This window comes from Brachyistius frenatus, unplaced genomic scaffold (genome assembly GCF_029030835.1).
Source record: "Brachyistius frenatus isolate BFR_SWC_R1_liver_20210118 unplaced genomic scaffold, ASM2903083v1 Contig_9, whole genome shotgun sequence".
NCBI classification, from domain to species: domain Eukaryota; kingdom Metazoa; phylum Chordata; class Actinopteri; family Embiotocidae; genus Brachyistius; species Brachyistius frenatus.
This window is the reverse complement of record NW_027210608.1, coordinates 6,671,965-6,695,265: the sequence shown is the minus strand read 5'-3', so window position 1 is coordinate 6,695,265 and position 23,301 is coordinate 6,671,965. Positions and strand designations below refer to the sequence as shown.

General features: G+C 39.7%; 2 protein-coding genes across 4 annotated transcripts; one reads left to right on the top strand and one right to left on the bottom strand.

Annotated features, from left to right (window-relative positions):
- Positions 1 to 3,250: 3,250 nt before the first annotated feature.
- wdr93 (WD repeat domain 93) lies at positions 3,251 to 9,085 on the top strand. The gene is made up of 16 exons (XM_069690496.1): positions 3,251 to 3,307; positions 3,407 to 3,477; positions 3,692 to 3,893; positions 4,266 to 4,330; positions 4,483 to 4,561; positions 4,661 to 4,746; positions 5,035 to 5,119; positions 5,867 to 6,020; positions 6,204 to 6,274; positions 6,605 to 6,706; positions 6,879 to 7,013; positions 7,452 to 7,659; positions 7,816 to 7,876; positions 7,982 to 8,138; positions 8,279 to 8,450; positions 8,594 to 9,085. The coding sequence occupies exons 2-16, from the start codon at positions 3,418 to 3,420 to the stop codon at positions 8,715 to 8,717; spliced, it is 1,761 nt and encodes a 586-aa protein (XP_069546597.1). The 5' UTR covers positions 3,251 to 3,307; positions 3,407 to 3,417; the 3' UTR covers positions 8,718 to 9,085.
- A 1,911-nt stretch (positions 9,086 to 10,996) lies between these two features.
- Positions 10,997 to 19,348, bottom strand: LOC138616288 (putative gonadotropin-releasing hormone II receptor). 3 transcript variants are annotated; one of them, XM_069690494.1, is made up of 5 exons: positions 19,256 to 19,348; positions 17,449 to 18,052; positions 13,792 to 13,996; positions 12,228 to 12,784; positions 10,997 to 11,487 (listed from the first exon to the last, which is right to left on the bottom strand). In XM_069690494.1, the coding sequence occupies exons 2-4, from the start codon at positions 17,995 to 17,997 to the stop codon at positions 12,258 to 12,260; spliced, it is 1,281 nt and encodes a 426-aa protein (XP_069546595.1). In that variant the 5' UTR covers positions 17,998 to 18,052; positions 19,256 to 19,348; the 3' UTR covers positions 10,997 to 11,487; positions 12,228 to 12,257. The 3 variants fall into 3 exon arrangements, with proteins under 3 accessions (XP_069546595.1, XP_069546594.1, XP_069546596.1); XM_069690493.1 differs by lacking the exon at positions 10,997 to 11,487 and having other exon boundaries at positions 11,686 to 12,784; XM_069690495.1 differs by lacking the exon at positions 10,997 to 11,487 and having other exon boundaries at positions 11,686 to 12,784; positions 17,449 to 17,969.
- Between the last annotated feature and the right edge of the window lie 3,953 nt (positions 19,349 to 23,301).

Genomic DNA, 23,301 nt, shown 5'->3' with positions numbered 1-23,301 from the left:
ATAGGTTACTAATGAGAACAACTTATGTTCCAGGTTGGAAAAAAAAAAAAAAATCCCCTGGCAGATGTTTATCCTTTAACAGGAGATTTAGCTTTTTAATCCTTAGATTTATTAGGCAGATTCTAAAAACTGTAGAGAATCGGTACCAAAATGTATTATTTAATAATTTAGTAACGGCAATCCTGGTGGCTTATTGGAAAGCATAAAACCTCAAGTCATTTACCAGTGAAATATAAAGGACAAACTAAATCAAAGGCATTTTTCACCATCTGGTAGCTTTTAATAATGGCTTTTAACTGATCTCAAATGGTTTGATATCCATCACAACTTTTACACCCTCATAAAAGATGACAAGAGTTGCATATATAATATTTTCTCTTTTACTGTTTTGGAAGATGATTTTCTCAGCTGGTGCATTAGCTCGGGCCATATTTCACTATTGATTCTTCTGAGTTTTGTGGGTGGAGAAACGAAGCTATAAATTGTGCATATTGATCCGTGTGATGAGCCCTGAACAGCTGAGGTTTAACGGCTATCGAAAGTCATTTATTCATGACAGCGTCCTCTCCGTAACAAATTAAGACGTAAACAAAAATGAACACCTCGCCACTCTCAAAAATAACCGTAAAATGAAAACCGCAAGCAGTGATATGCGGGCCTTCAGACGCTGCACGTCGGGGATCCAGCGGGTCGGGGCCGCCGGCTCCCCGACGTGCAGCATGCGAGGGTCGGCATATTCCCGCTTGCAGTTTAAATTTGTTTTCTCGATCTCGTTCCTTATTCTTCTTCTTTTTTTTTTTTTTTTAAATCATTTCTTTGGCGGCTTTAACATCTTCAAAAACTCATGAAAGTTGGTTCCTGATGCAAGTTTGGTGAGGTTTGGAGCATCGTTTGACCTTAAACATCAACTTCCTGTGTCACGGCGAAACATCAAACTTAGCCGCATCGCCCTGGCTATACTATATACTATATACTCTACTATACACTCTATACTATACACTCTATACTATATACTCTATACAAAAATTACTTTTGGGTCATTTTTTAGACTACATGCTATACTATGACTTTTTTTATATATATTTTGGAAGACATACTATAGTATGTCAAACAGTTCAGTTTGACCTTTTTCTGAACTGACATGCATGCCTCAAGTGGGGTTCAAACCCAGTTACTTCTCACTGTGAGGCAACTGCTCTAACCACTGCACCACTGCGTCATACTATAGCATGTGTCCGAAATATGAAAGAAAAAGTCATACTTTAGCATTAAAATGTATTAATGGGATTTTGGGGGATAAAGTTTGTGGTAGTTTGGACAGAAATCCAAGAAGATTTAGACACACCCTTTATTTTAGGTTTTGTTTCGTTGTTAGTATGACTGCATTTACAACGCAAACCCGCAACCGTGCGGCTCACCCTTAGAGGGACTCACCCTCCATGAACCATGAGTGTTACCTCGGCGGGGCTCGAACCTGTGTCTTCATGAGGTCGTTTCCAGCTCAGAGTCAGTGTCGTAGACTGCTGGATTATCTTCGGTGCCGGAGGTCATGTCGCGGCAGGAGAAAGTGGTTCATGGAGTTCACTCAGAGCTTCCAGTGACTCAACTAACAGTCTGGTTAACTCAACAGGTAAAAGATTCTCCTCCACCAAGGTTGCTATTAATGGTTCAGATTCCACCTCGGCCTGTTGATGGTGATTCAACTTTTTGGTGAAGTTGAAACGTTTGGAGAAATTGAAAAAGTTTTGCATACACTACACGTTACAGGAAGATATTTAATATCACTGCAGACCCCTTGAAAACACGTATATCTACCATCCAAAGAATGTCTGCGGCAATTGTGGTCGCATTTGAGTGAATATTTGTGGACGGTGGAGTTATAGGTTGCAGTGAGCCAAAGGTTTATCACAATCCTGCCCAACTCCCGGCAAGATTGGTGTTGCAATGGTTACCATTGTTACCTCTTACCAAGAAGATATGGGGTTTGAGACCCCCCACTTTGTCATGACTTTAAAAAAAAAAAGTCACTCTATAGCATATTGTCCAAATTATGAACAAAAAGTCATACTATAGCAAAAAGTGACCCAAAAGTCATTGTTGGGTCACTTTTTGGACAACACACACATATATACGTACATATATATCTTTCCCCATGACCTGGGGGTAATTACGTCATGTCATATGTGTGCGTCATGATGTGTACGTCATCTAGATGGGGTGCAAATTTAAGCAAATGATTTACTCTAGATGTCTTCATCTGTATAGTAAAGAGAGTTCCCAGAGTAGTAGTGTTTACAAGGACAGCAACTTGTACTCATTCATGTATTAATTTAATAATAAAAGTTAACTGAAAATAAGCGTTCACATATTTAGACCAGGTTGTTGTTGTTATTATTTTTTTTATTACTTTTTCGATCAATTCGTCAAATTTAGATCTCGGTGAACGCGAACCGCACGCGCAGAGCCCGGAGTCAAGTCGGTCGGTCACGTGTCAATAGAGCCGCTGTTGTCATGACGACTGTGAAACATCTAATGGCCGCTCCTTTCATGGCTCATTGTGAACTTAGACCGAACTAAGGTAGGCTGAGACCGACACGATATTTATACATATTTAAAAGTTGTTGTTTTTTGTTCGTTCACCGTGAACATGCAGCAGTTTATCTGGGAGGAAGCACATAGATTTACTCACTGCCAAATAACGTCTGTGGAGCAGCCATAACGTTAATGGTGTTGTAGAGTGAAAGTTAATAATAAATAAATAAACACGTGTCTGAAACAAACCCACGTGTGTTTGTTATTCACTGTAAACACGGAGTCAGGAGTCGCTGTGCTAATATCTCGCTCAGGTGTGTACAGGTAAGGAAGGTCTCTGTTGTTGTCAGGTGGATTTTAAATTAAAAGTGTCTCTGCTGCAACCTTTTTGTGGATTTGTCGCTGGAGACTTGGACATTGAGCACCGGGGGAAACAATAAGGGGATAGATGTCTAATTCTGCAAGCAAAGGAACAACCTGCAGGTTCTTTACTCAGCACAGCAAGTAGAAAAGTAAATGTTAACATCAAACAACCGAAGCGCTTCAGCCGGGTCACTCCCGGGTTAAAACATCTCAGTAACTTAAAGTAATAGACTTATTTCTGCGGTCAAAATATTACCGTAGGCCCGCTTATATATTGTTAACTTCTGTACACTTCAAAATCTCAAATGATGAGCTTGTACTTTGTGTTTTCCATTTGATGCTGAAACTAAAGTTAGTGAGGGTACACTTGACCGACGGACAATAAAGGCCGTTTTAAAGACAGCTCCTGCAGGTGAGACTTCTGCACTCTTCTTGCTGTTGTTGTGTTGCATCAAATTCAAACTGCTTTGTGTGAACTGTTTTTGCCGATTTGAATTGTAATCCATTAAAGGTACACCAGAAATGAAAGCAGAGAAACCCGGAGAGGAAACACCCAGTCTGGAGCTACACGGTGTGACACGGGTACGGACAGAGTTTAGAGTATTTAATACTTTCTGGCAAAACTGTTCCTAAAGTGTGTGTTATTTAATGCCAAGTCAAGATTATTAATGCTTTACAGGCACACAATGGCATGCTTTTCATTCCACTCGTAGAAATAAATAGGTTATTGGAATAAAGATATCCATTCTCATGAAAGGAAATCTTGTATTATTTCTTTTTTTGCATGTTTTTATAGCTTCCGGAGAACACCAACTGCCTGGCATGCTCAGAGGATGGCCGGTACCTCTGTCTGGGTCACTCCCAGGGCTTGTCTGTGTGGTGCGCCTCTTCTTTGATCCGTGTTGCGGAGTGGCTGCAGGACAGGCTGGAGATTACCTCCATTCAGATGACCATAATGACTGAGACCACCTATCTGCTTGGTAGTGTTGATGATATGGGTAAGTAGTCATTCCTGCCCACTGCAATAAGACTGTACAATAACTCACCTCTGGCAAAATCCATCACACAACAATAACACCGTTGGTTGTCCGTTTTCTTGTTTGTTTAAATCTTTGCACTATTGTTTAGTTAGTTTTAACTTAATTTAATTATTCTATTTGATTTTATTCTATTTATTGGATTTTCACAAATTGACATTTATTTCTATGCTTGAAACACACTGGCTTGATTCTAAAATCAGGAAGTATTGAATTGAGACATTAACACCTGTGAAACAAAGAAATGAAGATTTAATCTGGAGTTCTCAGGAGTTTTCCAGTAAGTGTGAAAACAGGTGTTTTATTAAAATGTATTGTCATCTTCCACTACAGGTGTCGCCAGAGTCTTTGCACATCAGTCTGACGTCATTTACCTCCTCTCTGTTATTAACATCATGGTGCGTATTGCCACATTTTATCAAGTTGTTGTTGTTTTTCAAAATGTTGTTGTTTATACTGAGAGGACAGATTTTTTATTTTAGAGTTGTGTAACTCTGCTTATGAACAGAACTAAAGAAAAATAACTCATAATAAATCATTTCAATTTCAGGAGGATATCAACAAAAGGAGCATTTTTTTAACATTTGAGCTGTCTGAAGGGGGACATTATGGAGCTGCGTCAGTCAGCTGTGAGTGAGGATTTCTGTTTGAGCCGTTTTTATTATGTCACTACAATTAAAACCTTCACATTCAAATACTGAATCACATTAATTTAATTCTCCTTTCAGGCAATGGAGCTTTTTGGCTCGAGGTTTATCACTTCCCTTCAGCAGCCTGGCTGAAAGAGTTGGAGATGGTGCAATCACAAAAACAGGTCACGAACTGTAATTTAATTGGACCTCGACTGTGTATTAGGCATCTGACTGCCTGAGGAAGTTGAAGCTTTTTGTTTTTTGTGTTTCTCATGCCATTAGGTGCCTGTGTTTGTGCACACATTTAGCATCATTTTTAATATTTTCTAGTTGTTGTTGGGTTTTTTTTTTTTATCCCAATTTTAGATCGAGTCATTTACCTGCTGCCAGATACTATTAAATGTCACTGAAATATGCATTCAATAAGATATTTCATGAAAAACGCACTTGTTTTTGGTTTTTTTTGTCAGGATCCAGACTCACCTGGAGATGTGGATGTGAAATGGTCTCCACTTACAATGATAATTAAGATCAAGCTGCCCAAAATTGCAGCAGGTACAACTTTAAATTCCCCCTCCACACAGAAATGTTTTTTTTTATTGTTGTTCCTACAGATGAATGTTTGAGCTTCGCTGTGCAGAATGATGTGTGTGTAGTGTTTAAAACCAGAAGGATGTTTTCACTTTTATCCGCTGAAAGTGGAAAGTTTCTCTGCGCTTATTGAAAATGTAATTTTAAGGGGTGGGTCTTATGAGTGTGATTTGTGATGTTTTGGAAACCAATCTTGGGCCAATTCAACTCACATAAGTATAATGTGGCCACTTGAAACCTCCAGTCCACACTTTACAGTGAAGTATGAGACATTGTGTGGCCAGCAACTCAATTTTGAGATAAAATATTTGCATTTACTTTTTCATTTTTAATGAATACAAATGAGTAGATTTCATTTGAAGTATTCTTACCTGATAAGTTAGACATGTTGGTGATAAAAAAAATTAAAAAAAAAGATGATGATTATTCAAAGTAGAGTGTTTTATGTACATCTAAAAACAGGCCTGGAAAGGATCTGAAATGTATTGCAAGTATACTGTGGTGTAAACTGACCAGAAATCTATTGTAGGTGGGTGTCAGTGGAGGTGATGCAGAGGTGCGTGCATCTGCATCTGTCTCTGTCTGCGATTACACATTATGTCTTTTGTTCTCTGACTTGCACCATCAGTTTCAACTCTTTCTGTTAGAAAATGAAGTAAAACAATAAGTTTGGGAGAAAAAAATCCTGTTCCTATTACTGGTGTTTTGCAGGGAGGGCATCGTATGGGCTGCCTGAGAACTCGCAGACAGACTATTTGACACACTGCTTGGCTCTGGACACAATCAGGAACAACAGTTGTCAAAGTGAGAAGATGTCTTTCAACAGAGATTCAGGAAATACAAAGGAAACAAATCAAAGTCAAAGGTGTGATCAAGTTTATGTAAATACGGTCAGCGGCTGTGGTAGTTTTGTTATGGATTCAATGTAATTCAAACTTAGATTTTTGAGTCTTTGAAGTAATTTATTTAATTTATTTTTTGATCGTAAATCATGACCTGTAAATGCTGATCTTCTTGTCTCACATTAGTTGCATGGAATCTTTTTCAGACGTTGCACTCCGCACTTTCTTCTGCCTTGTGGTCAGTTTCCTGATGACCACAGAGAAACCTTTCAGCCAGGTTTGTAATGGAGTGTGTGTGATGCTCAGCTCTCTGGCAACAAGAAATTTGTGTCTTGTATTTGTAAATTTCCTTTGATAAAAGTAGTGTATCGGAGGCATTTCCACAAAAGAATTGTCAGTTTCCAAAATAATGCATCATAATCACATCTACCGGTTTCAATTAATAACCTGACTGGTTGATAGGCACAAGGATAAAGTCCTGCTCATTAATTCTCTGGACTTTATCCTTCATATTCATCCATCAACTCCTTATAAAGCCATATTCCAGTGTGTATGCAGACTGTGCTCCTGCTCATGTCATTTTTAATCTGTGACCTTTTCTCAGCAGGATTGCCTGTTGCTGTGTCCGTGTGGTGGAGTGGCAGCCATAATCTTCTTCAGTATTTGCTGCACAAAACACAAAAGGGCAAACCAGGGAGGATATTTATATGTTCAGAGATTAATCTAATGGATGCTCACAACCACATCTTTAAAATGTGTTGCTGTTTGTCAATATTTCAAGCTACTGTGCCTTCGTCTTTGCACTAGAGAGGGCAATATAACAACAATAATAATAATATAATATGATTTTTGGTCTGGACCTTTTCTCCTTCTTTGTGAAGCAGATGTGGAACCCATGCCAGATGTGGTGTGGCCAAACGCAAAGGGAATCCTCTGCTCGGCTGTTAGTAGATGCACACGTTACATAGCTCTTGGGCTCGATGATGCTTTGGTGTGTGTCTGGGACCGGCAATCTGGTGAGAAAATCTTATCGTGGAGGATGTCCGAAGTTTCATCATATTGTTGTTTAGCCAAAGCTGAAAACTCTTGGTTGGTATTTTGAAGAAGAAAAAAAAAAGATTGATTTCAAATAGTCCACAAACATCCATTCTTCTACAAACGGGTAATATTAGGATTATTTACAGCAAAGCTTATTGTCGACATCTTTCAACAGCAAACCGAAACGAAATAAATATTTCTACTGTGCTCTTGCCATCAGCAGCAATCCTTTTTTTTTTTGGTAAGATTCACAGACACTTGTTACACGTGCGTGCTTGTGAGTGACGGTCAATCTAGCAGCCGTTTATTTCTTGTTAGAGGTTTATAATATAAACGAGTTAATCAGGCCATTAACTCGTCTATGTTATAAACCTCTTTGATCCTCTATCTATGTCATTTTCTCGTCTTTCCCTCAGGTGCTCCACTCTCTGTGGTCTTAGTGCCAGCAGCAAACAGTCCCTTCCTCAGTGTGCAGTTTGTGGATTACTGGCCTGTGACTGCTGCTGAGCTCCACATTTCCACTGCAGAAAAAATCTATCTTCTGGTGTTGTGTAAAAGTGGAGAAATTCATACCGTCACCACAGGACGAAGGACACAATCCTGCACAATGCAGCTCACTCAAAGGTTTCCTGACATTTCCATATTTAATATACTCAACTAACTTTTTCCATCAAGTGATATTACATCTTGTCCATCTGTGACATATTTTATTGCTCGAAAAAATAATGCAGTCTATCAAAGAAAATCTTTTCTCATACACTTGTAATTTCCTGTCTGCAGACTGAAAGACAGCAGGGACATCCCGACTATCACCACGTCAGTGCCCTTCCTGCAGGGTTTGGTAGGAACACCAAAGCTGTTCATTACAAATACACAAATTATTGTGACAATACTTTATAGATTCTTGGGTCTAATTATGCCGTCTTATTTTTCTTGCCTCCAATAGTCACTTGTGGTGCAAAGAAATGGGAAAATGTTCGTCCAAGATGTCATCAACAAAACCACTGTGTGCTTCCTGACTCCTCCCACAAGCCATCTGATCGCTGCGCCCTGCAATCCTGTTTATGCACTAAACACCAAACAGCAAACTCTGTTCATACGAGGTAGACCCGAGCATCACTGAACCATTTTCAACCATTTCAGGAGAAAAGTAGCGACTGAAGATGATCTAAGCTTGAAGAGCATGACCTTCAGTCGATGTCAGACTAAATACGGTAACTGAAGTCTTTCATTCCTCACACAGGTGACCAGGACTCCAGCTGCAGTGCCTCTTCTGAAGAAGACAGCCAGAGTCAGCTTTTCAGCTTCTGCTTTGCAGAATCAGACCTCATGAAGCAGTATGTGGCTTCACAACAGCACCAAACACTGGGCCCCGTCCCTCCGGAGGAAACCTGCAGTCTCTACCTTCAGCAAAGGTTTGCATTTCATGTGCTTTTTATAAATTGAATACATGTGGTCCATGTTGATGAATTGTAGACTGTTTTTGGAAAGACAAAATACAAACAATTCATATTTGAATTTTAAAGTAGCTTCGTGTGTTTCCTGTTTTCATGTGAAGAGCGTTGTCTGTGGATGAAAGGAACAAAGCTGTGAGGCAGACCTGGGAGCAGCTACAGGAAACTGCAGTGACGGTTCAACAAAGACAGCAGAGCTGCAGTCAGCCGAACAACATCAACAAATGATTTATCACACAGAGGTACTAGCGGTAACTGGTTTTGGTTCCCACGATCTTCACTGCTCTGCACAGTTTTCATTTACAGACAGATGTAGTTTTTGCCAGTTGAAATTGCTGCAGAATCGTAAATATGCCTTTTGCTTTTTGTTTGTTTTAATAAATGTATAGATTTAAAAAGGGGGGAGATATTTAGAGAAAAGTGCCTAAATCATCATTTTGTGTTTTTTAAATATTTTTGACGAGTTCAAATTTTCCCATAAACGTGATGTGGAGCAGCGTTCAATCCAATAACTGATGCTGATTTGCTGATACGTTATTGATTTCTGATCAACTTCCTGGTACTTATATTTGGGCACAAACTGTGTAGAAAGTGCATATGTGGCTAAATAAATGGTGAATTCTAAACATTGTTTTTATTTAATAATCATATCAAAATCAGATATATTCTCCTAATTAAAGCTCTGAAACCCATTCAGATAAATTGATTGAATTAGGGCTTTAAATAAAGACACATGATAACAAATGGAAAATACTTCAGTAAAATTAAGTGAAACCGTATAAATCAAAAGCAGAAGTTGTGTTTGTAAGGTTTGTCATAAGCACTAGATACTGTGGGGTAATTGGATCAAAGGTTTCCTGTCTGTTTGTGGTAAGTCATTATGATTCACGGAGGATAAGTTGCTGTGGTATTATGTTTGATTATCTTCACTTGACTTTCTCAGAGCAATACTTTGACTGAGCGACTGTAAAGACAATCACATGACTCCAAATGTGAGTGTATGTGACTAAATCAACAGTTTTTTATTTCAAGTAAAATCAAACAGATTTGTCCGTTAGAAAAAGTAATATCGTTGTTTTTATATCTGTTATGCTGGAAGCTTATATCTGGCGTGTATTTTAAGAGGCGGACTCAGACCGAGCTGAATTCAGTCACGGCATGCTGGCTTTCTGTTGCCTCTGGGGTCCCTGAATGTTTCATATGTCGTGTTTTCAGAAAACATAAAAAAAAAAAAAAAAATTTAGCAGAGGGTTTAAAGGCTTTTCTTAAGTTGTGCAGTTTTATATCTGGCAAACTGACGCATTCAAATACAATCAGTGCAATCAGCTGCTGAATAATGTCTGATTTAATGAATACAGGGGTCAGAACAGATGACCGGTGAGGCGGGATCACATATTTGAGTTTAGATCGATGGTGGAACAATAATCGAATTCTGGAATAATGTTGTGTTCATTTCTTTCTTTGAACCCAGAACAGAACATTTATCTTTGTTGTCGTGTTATTTGTATTCGTCTTCTGTAGTCGTATCAGATCTTACCGCGGCGACTCGGAACAGATCATGATTTTAATATCTACTTTAAAACCTCATTTGAATTTCTAAAAAGCTTCACAGGGAGTTGATGCCAAAGAGCCTCGCAGCATTGAGAGCATAATCGTACCGCAGGTGCTCTATTTACGGAGCTTGGCATGTGTTGGTGTCGGCATCAGTTTTATACTGGGAAAAGAATCAGTCAGTAAAAAAAAAACAACGGCCTCTTACGTTCAACTTTACACTCTTTTTGTTTCAACATTGTAATGGCACTTTAGATTTGTTTTCCCTTTCCCAGGATGTAATATTTATAAAAATGTTTCTACCTGAGATAAAATTACACTCATTGGCAAGAGCTAAGCGACAAAACAGCATACAGTGGCACTCATTCACTCCTGCCTCGGCAGCCAAATGACAAACTGTTGAAAATTTGAAGACTGTGAAGTAAATTCTGAGCTTGTTTGTTACATAAAAATAATAAACACTGGAACAAATAAACAAAGTCCATTAAAGGAGTAGATCAACATTCTGCTAAATGACTTTTTAACTTTTTTCCTTTTAACCCACCTTTGCTTTTTTTGTAGCCCACTTTCGCTGCCCTCAGCCTCCTCAGCCTCCTCACCCGTTCACCATATGTGACCCCGTGCAGGATAAACTAAGTGTCATTGTTCCATTTGTCTTTGTATAGATTAAAGAAATGAGATACATGTTAATTTTTTAGAGGTAAGTCAAGAATGAACTTTTTTAAGTTTGGATGCTAAGCTAAGTTAACCGGCTGCTAGCTGTGGCTTCATATTTATTGTACATCCCAACGACTGATCGATTGATTGAGCAAATAAATGAAAGATTAACGGATCATGAAAATAATCCTTAGTTGCAGAACAGAAGGGATAGTATTTGAAATCCAGACCATTTTCCTGGTCCTGTTGGCACACTGTTGGATGATTAATGAAAGATGGATGATACAGACATCAGTTTATATAAAATGGATTCAGTTTCTTATCTCAATTGGAAATTATTACAGCTTGCAGCCACAATGACAAGTTACCTTGCAAATCCAACATTGTACAAATCCAGCCTTTATAAACTGCCAGGATTTATCTAAATTAATTTCTTCCGATGATTCTCTATTATTCTGTGCATGCTAAATATTCTTCAACAAAGCAGGTTTTCTAGATGATTACAGGTTTAATAAACGCTTTCAAAGTTATATCCATCTCCCAGCTGCCTGCTGTTTAGCATCCTCTCATCATCTTCTGGAACTGAAGGAGAGCGAGCCTCCACACGGGAACCTTCTTCGCTCTGAACAAAAGCTCTTTTTTTTTTTTTTAAAAAGAGCTCAAGATGATTTTAAAGTTATTTCTTATCTCTGCTGAAAATCAGTCTGTCACAATCTCAGGGTAGAAATGGCCTTTCCATTTGGGCACTCTGACTCAACCCTGATCACAGGCAGCTGCCCCCTCGGGGGTCCTACAGAGACAGAAGAGTGTTTGCATAAGAGACGTGCGCAGAAATTGCATGCAACTGCTGTCCTAACAAATTGCATGATCACAGTTGCAGCTACATGTAAAAAAAAATTTAAAATAAATTTTTTTTAAAAATCCCTCTACCCTCTGACATTTATTTACCTCTGACAGCAATAGATAAACCAATAATCACTCTCATCAGTCCCAGTGAATACATTTAATTTAAAATAAACACAAATTTAAATTTACAAAGCACATAAACATCCCTTTCTTATAGAAGCTCAAGTTATGGCAGTGTAATTTGATCAGTGTATGTTTTTTTCTCAAGATTCCCCTTCCTTACAGAAAAACCACATGAATTTCACATGTACAAAAACTCATGTGATCACATGTGACCACATACACATGTGATTGTGCACATGTGAAACATTTAAATTGCCCGGGGGAAACGTGGTTTTGGAATATTTTCATGGTCTAATGTGTGCAGCCCATGTAGATTCCCACGTGAAAACATTTCCGCATGCCCCCTCCCCCCCGTTTATATTTGTGGCAACATGTGGTAAACATGTGTCATACATGTGATTACATGTGTCCCTTGTGGAAAACATGGGAAATGTATGTTTTTTTCAGCCTACAGCAAACCTGTGTTTTTTAGGAAGCCAAAATGTAGTATTCCATTAGACAGAAGCCCACACATCAGACAGTCAGACGTAAATAATAGCGTGATGTGACAGGAGTAAAAACCTTCAGAGGGCCTCCTCCGCCGTGTTTTTCTCATAAGACGCTCTCAGGGCTGGACTGGTTGGGTTCTCCGTCCGCATCGTTGCTGGCTGTTAGAAAGCTGCCCCTTGGTGACGTCGACTCTGCTTTGCTGACGTCGTCGCTGCACAGCACGAGTCCCTCCTGGCTGCTGGGGCTCACCTCTCTGTTCAGTGACAAGGAATTGGCAGCGCATGAAAAAGATCCAGTTATAACCGAGTTACTATCCAGGTCTGTCGCCGAAGGAGCATTGCAGTAATGCCTCCGGAGCCCCTTTCGGAAGTGGATGGTGAACAGGCCGTAGATGACGGGGTCCAGGCAGGCGTTGACCAGCCCAAATATGAACAGGATGTGGGTCAGTGAGTGGGAGACCTTTCCCTCCAGGTCGTCGGGAAAGAACCAATACCACAGGCCCAGCAGGTAGTACGGAGTCCAGCAGATAATGAAGGACAAGACGATCACAATGCTCATCTTCAGAGTTCTCATCCGGGCTCGAGGAATGTTATTCTTCGAACACCGCAAATGCATTTCATTCGAGGTCACTGGGGACAGATGGCAGAAACAAAACAATATAAACAAATGATTGATGTATTGTTTAGTACTACATGCATATTTTGTATTTAAATGTAGTGAAAAAGAGCAATCCGCTATTCCTCAAAGTTAGAATAAGTGTCAAAGGCCTCTGCTACAGCTAACTTTTCAGTGTGACCTTTGGGATGAGATGAGGAGGGTCGTAGCAGAACTGCATTACAATGCATTTAAAACATCAGTTCAGTCAGTTTCTGTCTCTGAGTTTCCTGATCTCTCTTGCTAACCCCGAGCGGTTAGGAGCCGGTAGTGACCATATTTGGGCGAGCTGGGGAGGAGCGAGCGGGGGATCTGACTCGATCTGATAGGAAACCGGGCAAAACAAGTCCCGCCCACTGATAGCCGTACCCTGACTGCACCACAGGCCCCCCCCCAAAACACTGCTTTTTGAAGCTTATTAATTACGGAATTATTTTCAGGTGGACGGCTAGAAAACTAAGCTATCAAAACCGAAATAACATTTCAGAATTTTATGAGACTAGTTGAATGGCAGTCTATGGAGCTGACCTCTAGCGGCAAATGGTGGTATCGCAATTTTTTCAATAGTTGTCAAAAAAATTTAAACCTTGATGGTGGCGGTGTGGAAGAAATGTCAGGGGATGATTCACCCTCTTGGGACCATGAATTTCAAGGCAATCCCTTTTATTGACTGTTGTATATTATTATATTATATTTCAGTCCCAACCAAAGTGGTGGACAGACTGACCGTAGAGCCGCAGCACAAAATACTCTTCCGAAAACTACCGTCTCTGTTGAAAATCCACAAAATCCACTCTTCATAGTTTACACATTGTTTCTTCAGTACATTCATTTAATATACTGTAACTCTATACCGGGGTCTGGGGATTATTCAAACTAGGACTGAGAGGAGGTGTTGCAGGTGAATTATTGAACTTAGTTTCCATTGTAAGTGTAAAACTGTAAACTGATGGAGTGAACTCTGGCCTCAGTTTAAACTTACAGTTGTCCTTCTGCAGTCGTTTGGAGATGGCGCAGAAGATCCGGGTGTAACAGGTGATCATGATGACCAGCGGCAGCAGGAACAGACAGGAAAAGGTGAACATGTTGTAGGCCGTTTCATGCCAGTGAGTGACGAAACTCCCCCGTGTTGTGCACTGAGTGAAGTTCTCGGGATGGATGATGGTCACATTGTGAAAGAGGAACATCTGAGGAGGGAAATAAACAATATTTAGAAAAGCATTTTCGGTCATACAAGGTAACACGCGTTGCTGCTCCTGCGAGTTTGGGGATTTTTCACTGATATTTTTTTCAGGCTCCGACCAACCGAGAAAGTAACTGTCTCAGGAATTAAATTGAAGAGTCAGTTTGGGTCTCAACAAAAAACTTGTCATAAGCCTATTGAGTCATGCATACAGTTAATAACTTTCCCATTTCCTATGGTAGAAAAATAGTTCCAATTAAACTGTTGTCAGTGTCAAACCAAAACGATTTGCATGGCTAGACACCACCAGGAATAAAATACTCTATGTTGGACAAATTAATCTTTTAAACTGTTAGACTTCTTAGCTCATTAAAAAAATAAAACACTTTCAAATTGTTCACTCTCTGGAAATATAGTAACGTGGATTTTAATACCCTTGACCAGGATAATAGATGATATGTGTCTCGTATTTATTTATAGAAGAATTCATCCTGTCCACACAAGTCCTGCAGGTCTCTCAGCAGCGGTTCACACCCCTCACGGCTTGTGACCCTCAAAGCTACATTCAACCTGTCATCATGGCACACATGAGCTGTTTATAAGACTGTGTGATGACAGAAACCTGTGGAATCAGGGTAAAGGTCCCCGGTTTGAACTCTGGACCGGCACTAGAAATCTGCGTGGGAAAAGTGAGAAGGCAGTACTTGCCCCTCCCTCATTACCACCGCTGAGGGTGACCCTAAGCGAGGACTGCATGTGGTTGTATTGGATAACTATCCAATACAACCACAGTTGCAGTCCACAGTTTAAAGAGGAAAGAAACAGCAGAAGTGTCTTTTAACACAAAAATAAAGAAAAAATGGCTTCGAATGTAAGAAAAGTCGAGAAAAGACACTTAACTACAAAGATATATAAAGTGGGCTCAGGATGGCGTAGCTGTAGACGGAGAATATGGATGAGTAGAAAGTATCTGAACGCGGACAGCAAATGTTAACAAAAGAAAAGAAGAAAATTGGTTGTCTCCCTTTGAGAGGAGTTGCAGTCAAGCCGGAAAAGAAGAGCTAACTGGTTGAAATGTTGAAAGAAAAAAAAAGAGGCTGAACATCTGCAGCGAGACACATTCATTCAGTAATGAAACAAGATGCAGTTTTGTTTTAAGGGCACTTAAAATATCCATTTACAGAACACATTAGTTAGTAACTCGATTCTAGTTTAACACTCCTCTGTTCACTGTACAATAAGTCCTCCAGGTGTGTGTGTGTGTGTGTGTGTGTGTGTGTGTGTGTGTGTGTGTGTGTGTGTGTGTGTGTGTGTGTGTGTGTGCGTGTGTGCGTGCGTGTGTGCGTGTGTGTGTGTGTGTAACCATTTGTGTAAACAGGACTTTTTGTGTAAACAGAGCATTTCTCTGAGATGGAAAATAAAATGTATCTCGAGGTAATACTATAAATTACTTTTATATCACATTATTTTATTTTTTTTACTTTACATGATATTTTGTCCAATGACCCTCTCAGACCCTCTCAGACCCTCTCAGACCTTTACTTTGGGTGGTCCCGACCCTAAAATTAGGAACCCCTGACTTGAGAACGGTGCTGTACTTTCAACTCTATGAATATAATCCATTCAGTTTGTTTCAGGTACAAATGAAAGAGAACGGACCTGTGACTTCTCTCCATATGATGACCGACAGTGTTTTTGGTGAGAACTTTGTGGGCTTTTTTAAACTTAAAAAACTTAATTAAAATACACAAACAAAAATGACCAGTTGTAATTAATAGCTGCTATACCTTGCTAACTAACGTACAGCTGGCACAAATTGACATTTCCCTCTAAACACAGTCATATAGAACAATATTACCCTATATGCAAACACTTCTTTAGACAACAATATTTTTTAACATAGTGAAAAACCTTTATCATGCTGGGCCTCTGCAGTACGATACATGTAAGCTGGATAAATTGCAGGATTTGTTCATAATAGTGAAAAAGATAGAATTATCTTTCCAGAGGAGATTGACTCTTTAAAAATAACACGTTGGAAAGAAGCTCTGAAGGATGTCATTGTTTATTTTGGGCCAATTGGGAGGAAAACTGACTGCCACACATCTCACGTGTTTTGTTGGCAGGTTTTTTTGATGGAAATTATTATTACAAAATAAATAATCACAATAAAAGGCCACTCTAAAACACGCAGTTTCATCATGCAACACAATGCCACAGATGCCACAAGAAGAGTGACTGCAGGAGCTGTTGACCGTGAAGTGAATGTTTATTTCACTCCCAAGAACCGTCTCCTACGTTGTTTTAGAGAATTTGGCCCACGTTCAACGACAACAGCTCAGGACCGCCACGTCCAGCTGCTTCACCTGTAATATCGTCTTGAGACCAGCCACCTAGTCAGCTGATGGAACAGTTGGTTTCCACGACTGAAGAACTTCTGCAGAAACTGTTTCAGGGAAGTTGAACTGAGTGCAAATGGCGTCGTGTGTGCGAGCGGTTTGCTGATGTAACCGTTGTGAACAGCGGGGCCCACGGCGGCGGCGGGGTTAATGGTATGGACAGGCGAAAGCTGCGGACAATAAACACGGGTCAATTTGACCAAAAGCAATTTGAACGCACGGAGATATTGTGCCGAGACCCTGCAGCGTGCCCGTTTCGCAAGGATTTATACAGAAGTCTTAAAAGCTGAAAAACATCCCGGTTCTCGCATGGCCTGCACGCTCACCAGACATGTCGGCCGTTTGACATGTTTGAAATGCTCTGGATCGGCGGATACGACAGTGTGCTCCAATTCCTGATAATATCCAGCAGCTTTGCACAGCTGTTGAAGAGGAGTGGACCACCATCAACCACCTGATCAATTCTATGTGAAGGAAAAATGACCGGTTTTCTGTCTCCCATCGTCCTGTGAAAATTGCATTTTTGTAGCTTTGTGTAAAATTGGGCCTGATGCTGTAAAAAATAAATAAATAAAAAATCAAGATACAACTGCACATTTTCGAGTGGCCTTTTATTGCGACCAGTCCAACCTGTGCAACCATCATGCTGTTTATTTAACACCTTGATGTGCCACTCCTGTCAGGTGGATGGATTATTTTTGGTAAAGTGCTCACTAACACGGATTTTAACAAAGTTGAGAACACAATTTGAGAGAAATATACCTTTTGTGTGCATAAAAAACCCAGTCTTAGATCTTTTACTTCAACAAATGAAAAATGGGAACAAAAACAAAAGTGTTGCGTCTATATTTTTGTTGAGTGTATTCATGTAGCAAAGATTATAAATCCGAAAATCGAATATCCTCATGTAACAACTTGAACCAGTACGTATGACCTCAGAGTGGAGAACGTCTACATGTGTGCATGTAAACACGACCACTTCAAAAACATTTTAATAGCCTAATCTGATTAAAATAAACCCTGACACCGTGTTGTCGGCAGGAATACTTGACCTTACCTGAGGGACTGACAGCACAACACTCATACCCCACGCCACAGTGAGCATTACTCTGTTCCTCTTTCTGGCCTTATTGATAGCCAGAGGGTTGAGGATGGCTGACTGCCTATCCAGACTGATCACAACAGTGACAAAGGCGCAGGAGTACATCGCCTGCAGCTTAAGAAACATCAGTAGCCTGCAGGTGAAGTCGCCAGCCAGCCACTGGACGGTGATGTTCCACACAGCGTCCACAGGCATCACGATGAAGGTCACCAGCAGATCAGCCGCCGTCAGGTTGATTATCAGCACCCTGACGTGGGATTTTCGTTTGCCATCGCTGTGCGCCGCCCACAGCACAGCCAGGTTGCAAAAGGTCGAAATGCCGCAGAGAATGAACGTGATGATCACTCTGACTTTGGCTGCTGTGGTGAATGTAGGCAGCTGCAGGGCGTCACCCCCCGCCGTCCAGTTGAAAGGGGCTGAGGAGCAGTTGTAGCTGGCGTTGAGTCTGAGGTCGGCCGCCAGGTGATACATGGTCACTGCGGAGTCACACAGAGAGGTGTTCATTTTGTGAAGCTTGCGGAGGAAGACGCATTCTGCTCATCCACCGTGAAGATCAGCGCTGGAATCAGGGAAGGACAACACGGATGAGTCAGGGGGCCGTGACGTGGACGCAGATTCATCCAAACACATCTGTGTTACAACAGAAATACAACCTCCCTTTAAATGAATAATAACAGCGGCACATCAAGAGGAAGTAATATGCATATATGGAAGCCCCGTATCCACCGAGCCAGAAAGATGGAGCTCACAAACTGTGACTAGTATAGAAGTACATTTAGCTAAATTACATGACATGGTTTGACTTCTACACACGTGTTTCTTTTCTTCATGCAATAATGATAATATTAAACCACAAACTACTGATTTATAAATCATTTACAGCATATAAACTGGAATTTTTAAAAAAATGTATTTAATAAATATAGGCTGCTATATATGAACTACCCAACCAAGAACTATTTATGATAAAATAAGATCATGTTATTTGAGCCCAAACAATAATTATTTGCCAATAAACTGCAGGGAGATTGAGAGAACAGTGCTGTGTTAATAACATTACAGCGATATCAAGTATGAATAACATTACACTACAATGAAACATAAGAATGGAAGAGTTTTTCCTTCATAAATCAAAGGACCATAAAACACAGCTTCATAACCGACCGATGCTCCACCAGCATCAGGTTTGCTTTGGTTGTTTATAGGATAAAATAAATGGTAAATATATAATAAATGATCAAATAGGACATATTATCATAGGCATATACATGCATTATTGAACAAAATGTTGAACATCATATAACTAAATGTATGTAAATGTCAACATAAACGTTTTTGTAGTAAATAAGACATGAACACACACATGCACACTGATCCCATTAATCATACACACACTTTCTTTGTGTTGGAAATCTTTAACAGGTTTACAGTTGAAAATAAGCGGCAATACAGCAACACGAGCCCTGCACACGTTCAAATGTTTAAAGAAAAGTGGGGAACTTGGATCATTTCCGGCTTTAAGCCCGGTCATTCGGTTAACCTGCTCCACAGATGTCATTTTTTCTAACAAGTAATTACTCATCACAATCATTAGAAATCCTTCCTAATAAAAGTAAAAAAAAACACAAAAAAACTGATCTGCCCACATGCAACCATACAAAAAAGCCGAATTCAATCAACATGTTTGTCCATAGCACAGAGGTATTTTTTTTTCATTTATTTATTCCCAAATAAATATGACAAAACATAAACAACAACTTACATTCATGTGCAGAGGAGGGAGGCGGTGGACCCCGAGTATCCTGTATTTAATTCACTCAGCTTCATCGGTGTTTGTGTCCGCCTCTTTTTCATGGGTGTGCTGCTATAAGTTTAGAGACGTAGCAGCTCTTCAGTCTCCGCATTTATCCAAACACCAATCAGAGCAGTGTGATCGACCTCCGGGGTGGGCAAGGCTCAGCTCTCCACACCGACATGCTGGCCAGCAGAGAGAGAAGAAGCGCAGGAGGTTTGGGCGCAAAACCATGATGGATCATCTTTCTTTTTTTTTCTTCTTTTTTTTTTTTTGGGGGGGGGGGGGGTATCATTGCCGGTTCTGTGTAAAAAGCTCCTGTAAAATGACAGTGTACTATTACATACGACATGGTTCATTAGATTCATGGGCACATCTGAACTGCTTGAGGAACAATATTCTGATTAATGTAAAGCAGTTCTTCACCAAACACAGCGCCTGTTAAACTGCTAATTATAGCCTGCTATATAACATAACTGTAATATAGTGGCTAAACTATCGAAACTGACACCAAATATTAAAGTGAACTGAGCTGTAGATGTGTTTTTAGTTTTCTCAACAGTGAGCTTAGCTATGACTTGCTGTTGGTTGCTCACCTGACAGTTGTCACAAGCTTATATCTGTGTTTATCAAAGGAACAGGCGTTTTGTAATGGAGGAGTTAAAACAATGTTGAAAGGTGAATACAAATGAAAGCTGCTTTGGTGTATTTAAAAAAAAAAAAAATAGAGCTTACATTATGGCCAATGTATGCACCTCGGTTTTTTGCCAAGAACATCTGTGGTAGGCTGCAGTAGAATATGTAGTTTGGCTTTGCATAAAGGCTGGAAACAGATGGAACAGCTAACCTGGCTCTGTTCAAATACCAAAATCCACCCGTCGATTTGATTTTCTAAAATATTTATTACTGGGCTTTTTGCCATCATAGAGATAAAACCTCTAAGTACTGGCCACTGTTTCTATGATAAAGGCTCATTTAGAGCCCACCACAGGTCAAGGCAAAGAAGGAGAGGAGAAAGGAGCTAATTAAAGCAGTTTTTCAACATCTCTTCTTCCATTCCAGTCTGACAAATCTGAAAACACACAAGTGAAGACTGACAGCATAATTACATAATCAAAGAGTCATTACACAGTGTGAATGGAAATAAATTGAGGGCACATTTATGGTTCAGCACAGAGATATTTCCTCTCCTGTTGTCAAGCTTAATATATTTTCCTTTTGGTAAAACCCATCACCATATGTGCAAAGAAAATACCAGAGACATTTCAAAATTTCTCTTTAAAAGGCTGATCATCTTTCATGGTTAATTAGGAATATGAGATGACTATTAACCATGTATATTAAACTGTTTGCTCATCTCAGTCACTTGTTCACATTTCATAAGTATTGCCGCGGTTATTTTGTTCTTCACGCTGAGTTTTTGCTGAGGTTCAATAAGGTGGTGGGCTGAAATGACAGAATGAGTCATTTACAATAAAGACTGCACTTGGTTATTGCTAACTTATTTATTTAAAGACACTGGATGTTGGAGGTGTAAATCGCTGACAAACAAATTAATGAAATAATTTGTTAGTTATTTACTAATTTCGGTCACCTTTTTTTTCTCCTTCAGTTTTTGTGAAATATTGCAAGTATTTGTCTTTAATTAATAATATTATTGGGCCCCCTTGTCTAGTGTACTGTTTTACATGACCTTGTATTTATTGTTATTTGTTCACCTTTATATCTATAACACCCTATAATTATACTTCTGTTTGTATGAACTCATGAATGGATCTTTTTTTGATTATGAATAGGCTATATAAAGTAAAAATAAAGTCCAGTTTATTCTTCTCGCTGCTCTGAGCAACATTAAAGTGCTCTGCTGGAAAGTAAATGTGGTTGGATAGTACAAGTGAAGTATTCAAATGCAACACTGAGTTGAGGCCTTGCGAGAGGACCAGTTTCACTTTATATTTAGTATTTGGTCCATGTAATGGTAAGCAGTGCTGTCTTTTGTCTGTGGTTAACAACTGTAGCAGAAAATAAAGTCTACTCTTGGCAGGACTGACCTAAATCACTGCAAAGCTTCTAACAGCGTGAAGCAAATGTTTTTCATTCTAGCTGAACTTCATTCAAGCTATCATTCATTAACAATCCTTCAAGCATAGAGGACTGATGAATTAATCAAGCAACACTAATGAAGGCATGATGCACAGTGGTCTCACAATAGCTGCTCACGACTGAGACACTCTGCAGACTCCCAACTGGCATCATCCTCAACCTCTCTGTTGGTTAAAACACCTAAACGTGCAACAATATTCAACCTGGTGATATTAAGAAACTTGTCATCATGACATTTCCAGACTCTTAATCTACTTCCAGGACAGTCTCCTTCCTTTGTGACATCCTTGTTGTGACACATTGAGACAGATTCATTTGGATTAAATCACTGCCGGGGAGGGGGGAGACATTATGACCCAAACAAACTGTTATTTTGTCATCCTGGTCTTCCTGCTTCGTTCATCACAAGCCCTTGAAGGGAACTCAATACTCTCAATCACACTCGATTGTGTTTTTAAAAAAGAACTGCTGAACTGTTTGGTGATTAATGTTCAGTGGAGGAAAATTAAATAAGCATTTATTAGATATGGATTTGTCTAGAAAAAGAGAGAATTTTATGATGTAATCACAACTCACAGCCATTTTTAATTTTCCTTTTCTTTTTTTTTTTCAACCCTCCAGGCTAACGCTGACTGCCATTATAAAGTAATTATCAGCTCTGTAAAGTTTCCAAATCAAATAATGGTGGACAACAAATATAAAAACTCACATGAAGATCAGACATGATTCAGGTCTCTCCAAGGTGATTTTCATACGATGACATCAATCATTTCAGAGCGGCTGTCTATTTCACACTTGATTAATCCAGCTCAGAATTGACAGTGTCATCAACTCCTGGCAGGGAATGAGAGACTGATTCTCCTTTTATCTTGTGAACGAATTATTATAATAGTATAATAAAAAAACAATTATGCAAAAGGAAAATGGAAGAGCCTTCTGTGGTGCCCATAAACAGCATGATTGAATTACCTTCCCAGTCAACCAGAGGCTAATCAACAGAGTAACATATGCATCAGAGTACATGTGTGTGACTCCCTGCAGCACGCAGCAAGCCAAGCTCACACTTTATTATCTCAAGTGAAGCAGCATGACATTTCTTGAACTTGAGTTACAGCTTCCAACACAGTCCCCTCAGCATGAAATCTCTGTTCTGTGGTACAGTATAAAGTGAATTCATAATACGGAGAATAACCATGAGAGTGAAAGGAACAATGATTCTATTTTCTCACAGCAGAAGGTTGAAGGCTCCGACAGGCGTTGATCCTCAGCCAGCAGGGTCAAAATGTTCACCGTGCAGTGTGTGCTTCATGTGTTGTAGTATGCGGACTACATCACTTAACCATCGTTGGCTACCTTTTTTTTTTATTTTATGTCTCCGTTACAGCGACCGTCCCATTTTTGTAAAAGCGATATCTCAGGAACGCCGTGAGGGAATACCTTCAAATTTGGCACAAACATTTACTTGAACTCAATAATGAACTGATTAGATTTTGGTGGTCAAAGGTCAAAGGTTAAATGTGACCTCACGAAACTCGTTCGTGAACACAACTCCAACTCATGCAGTAATGACAAAACTTCACACAAATGTCTCAAAGGATCAAATAAGGCAGTGATGCTGTTTTATATATGAAAGGTCAAAGGTCAGCTTCACTGTGACATCATCATATTCTGCAAAAAATACTTTTCTGTCAAATATTCAACGCCATAACTCTGGAGCAGAGGGGGAGATTGTGACCATATTTCAGCATTGGTCTGATGTTGAACTGGTAACACTAATCTTGGGTGGCCACCATGAAACTGTGTTGACTGCGTAGATCTTCTGTGCTGTTGGGTTGAAGATGTGTGTGAAGCATCCATGCTTGCCGCAACATCCATGTTTGAAGCATTATCTACCGCCATGGCTACAGAATCAC

Bases quoted from the DNA above. Each gene is read 5' to 3' on its own strand.
- wdr93 (XM_069690496.1), top strand. From the start codon at position 3,418: ATGAAAGCAGAGAAACCCGGAGAGGAAACACCCAGTCTGGAGCTACAC. The intron at 4,331-4,482 runs GTGCGTATTGCC...TTTCAATTTCAG, and splicing joins TCTCTGTTATTAACATCATG to GAGGATATCAACAAAAGGAG. The intron at 8,451-8,593 runs GTTTGCATTTCA...TTTCATGTGAAG, and splicing joins AGTCTCTACCTTCAGCAAAG to AGCGTTGTCTGTGGATGAAA.
- LOC138616288 (XM_069690494.1), bottom strand. From the start codon at position 17,997: ATGAACACCTCTCTGTGTGACTCCGCAGTGACCATGTATCACCTGGCG. The intron at 13,997-17,448 runs GTAAGGTCAAGT...TTCCCTCCTCAG, and splicing joins TTGTGCTGTCAGTCCCTCAG to ATGTTCCTCTTTCACAATGT. The intron at 12,785-13,791 runs GTAAGTTTAAAC...ATCTGTCCCCAG, and splicing joins ACGACTGCAGAAGGACAACT to TGACCTCGAATGAAATGCAT.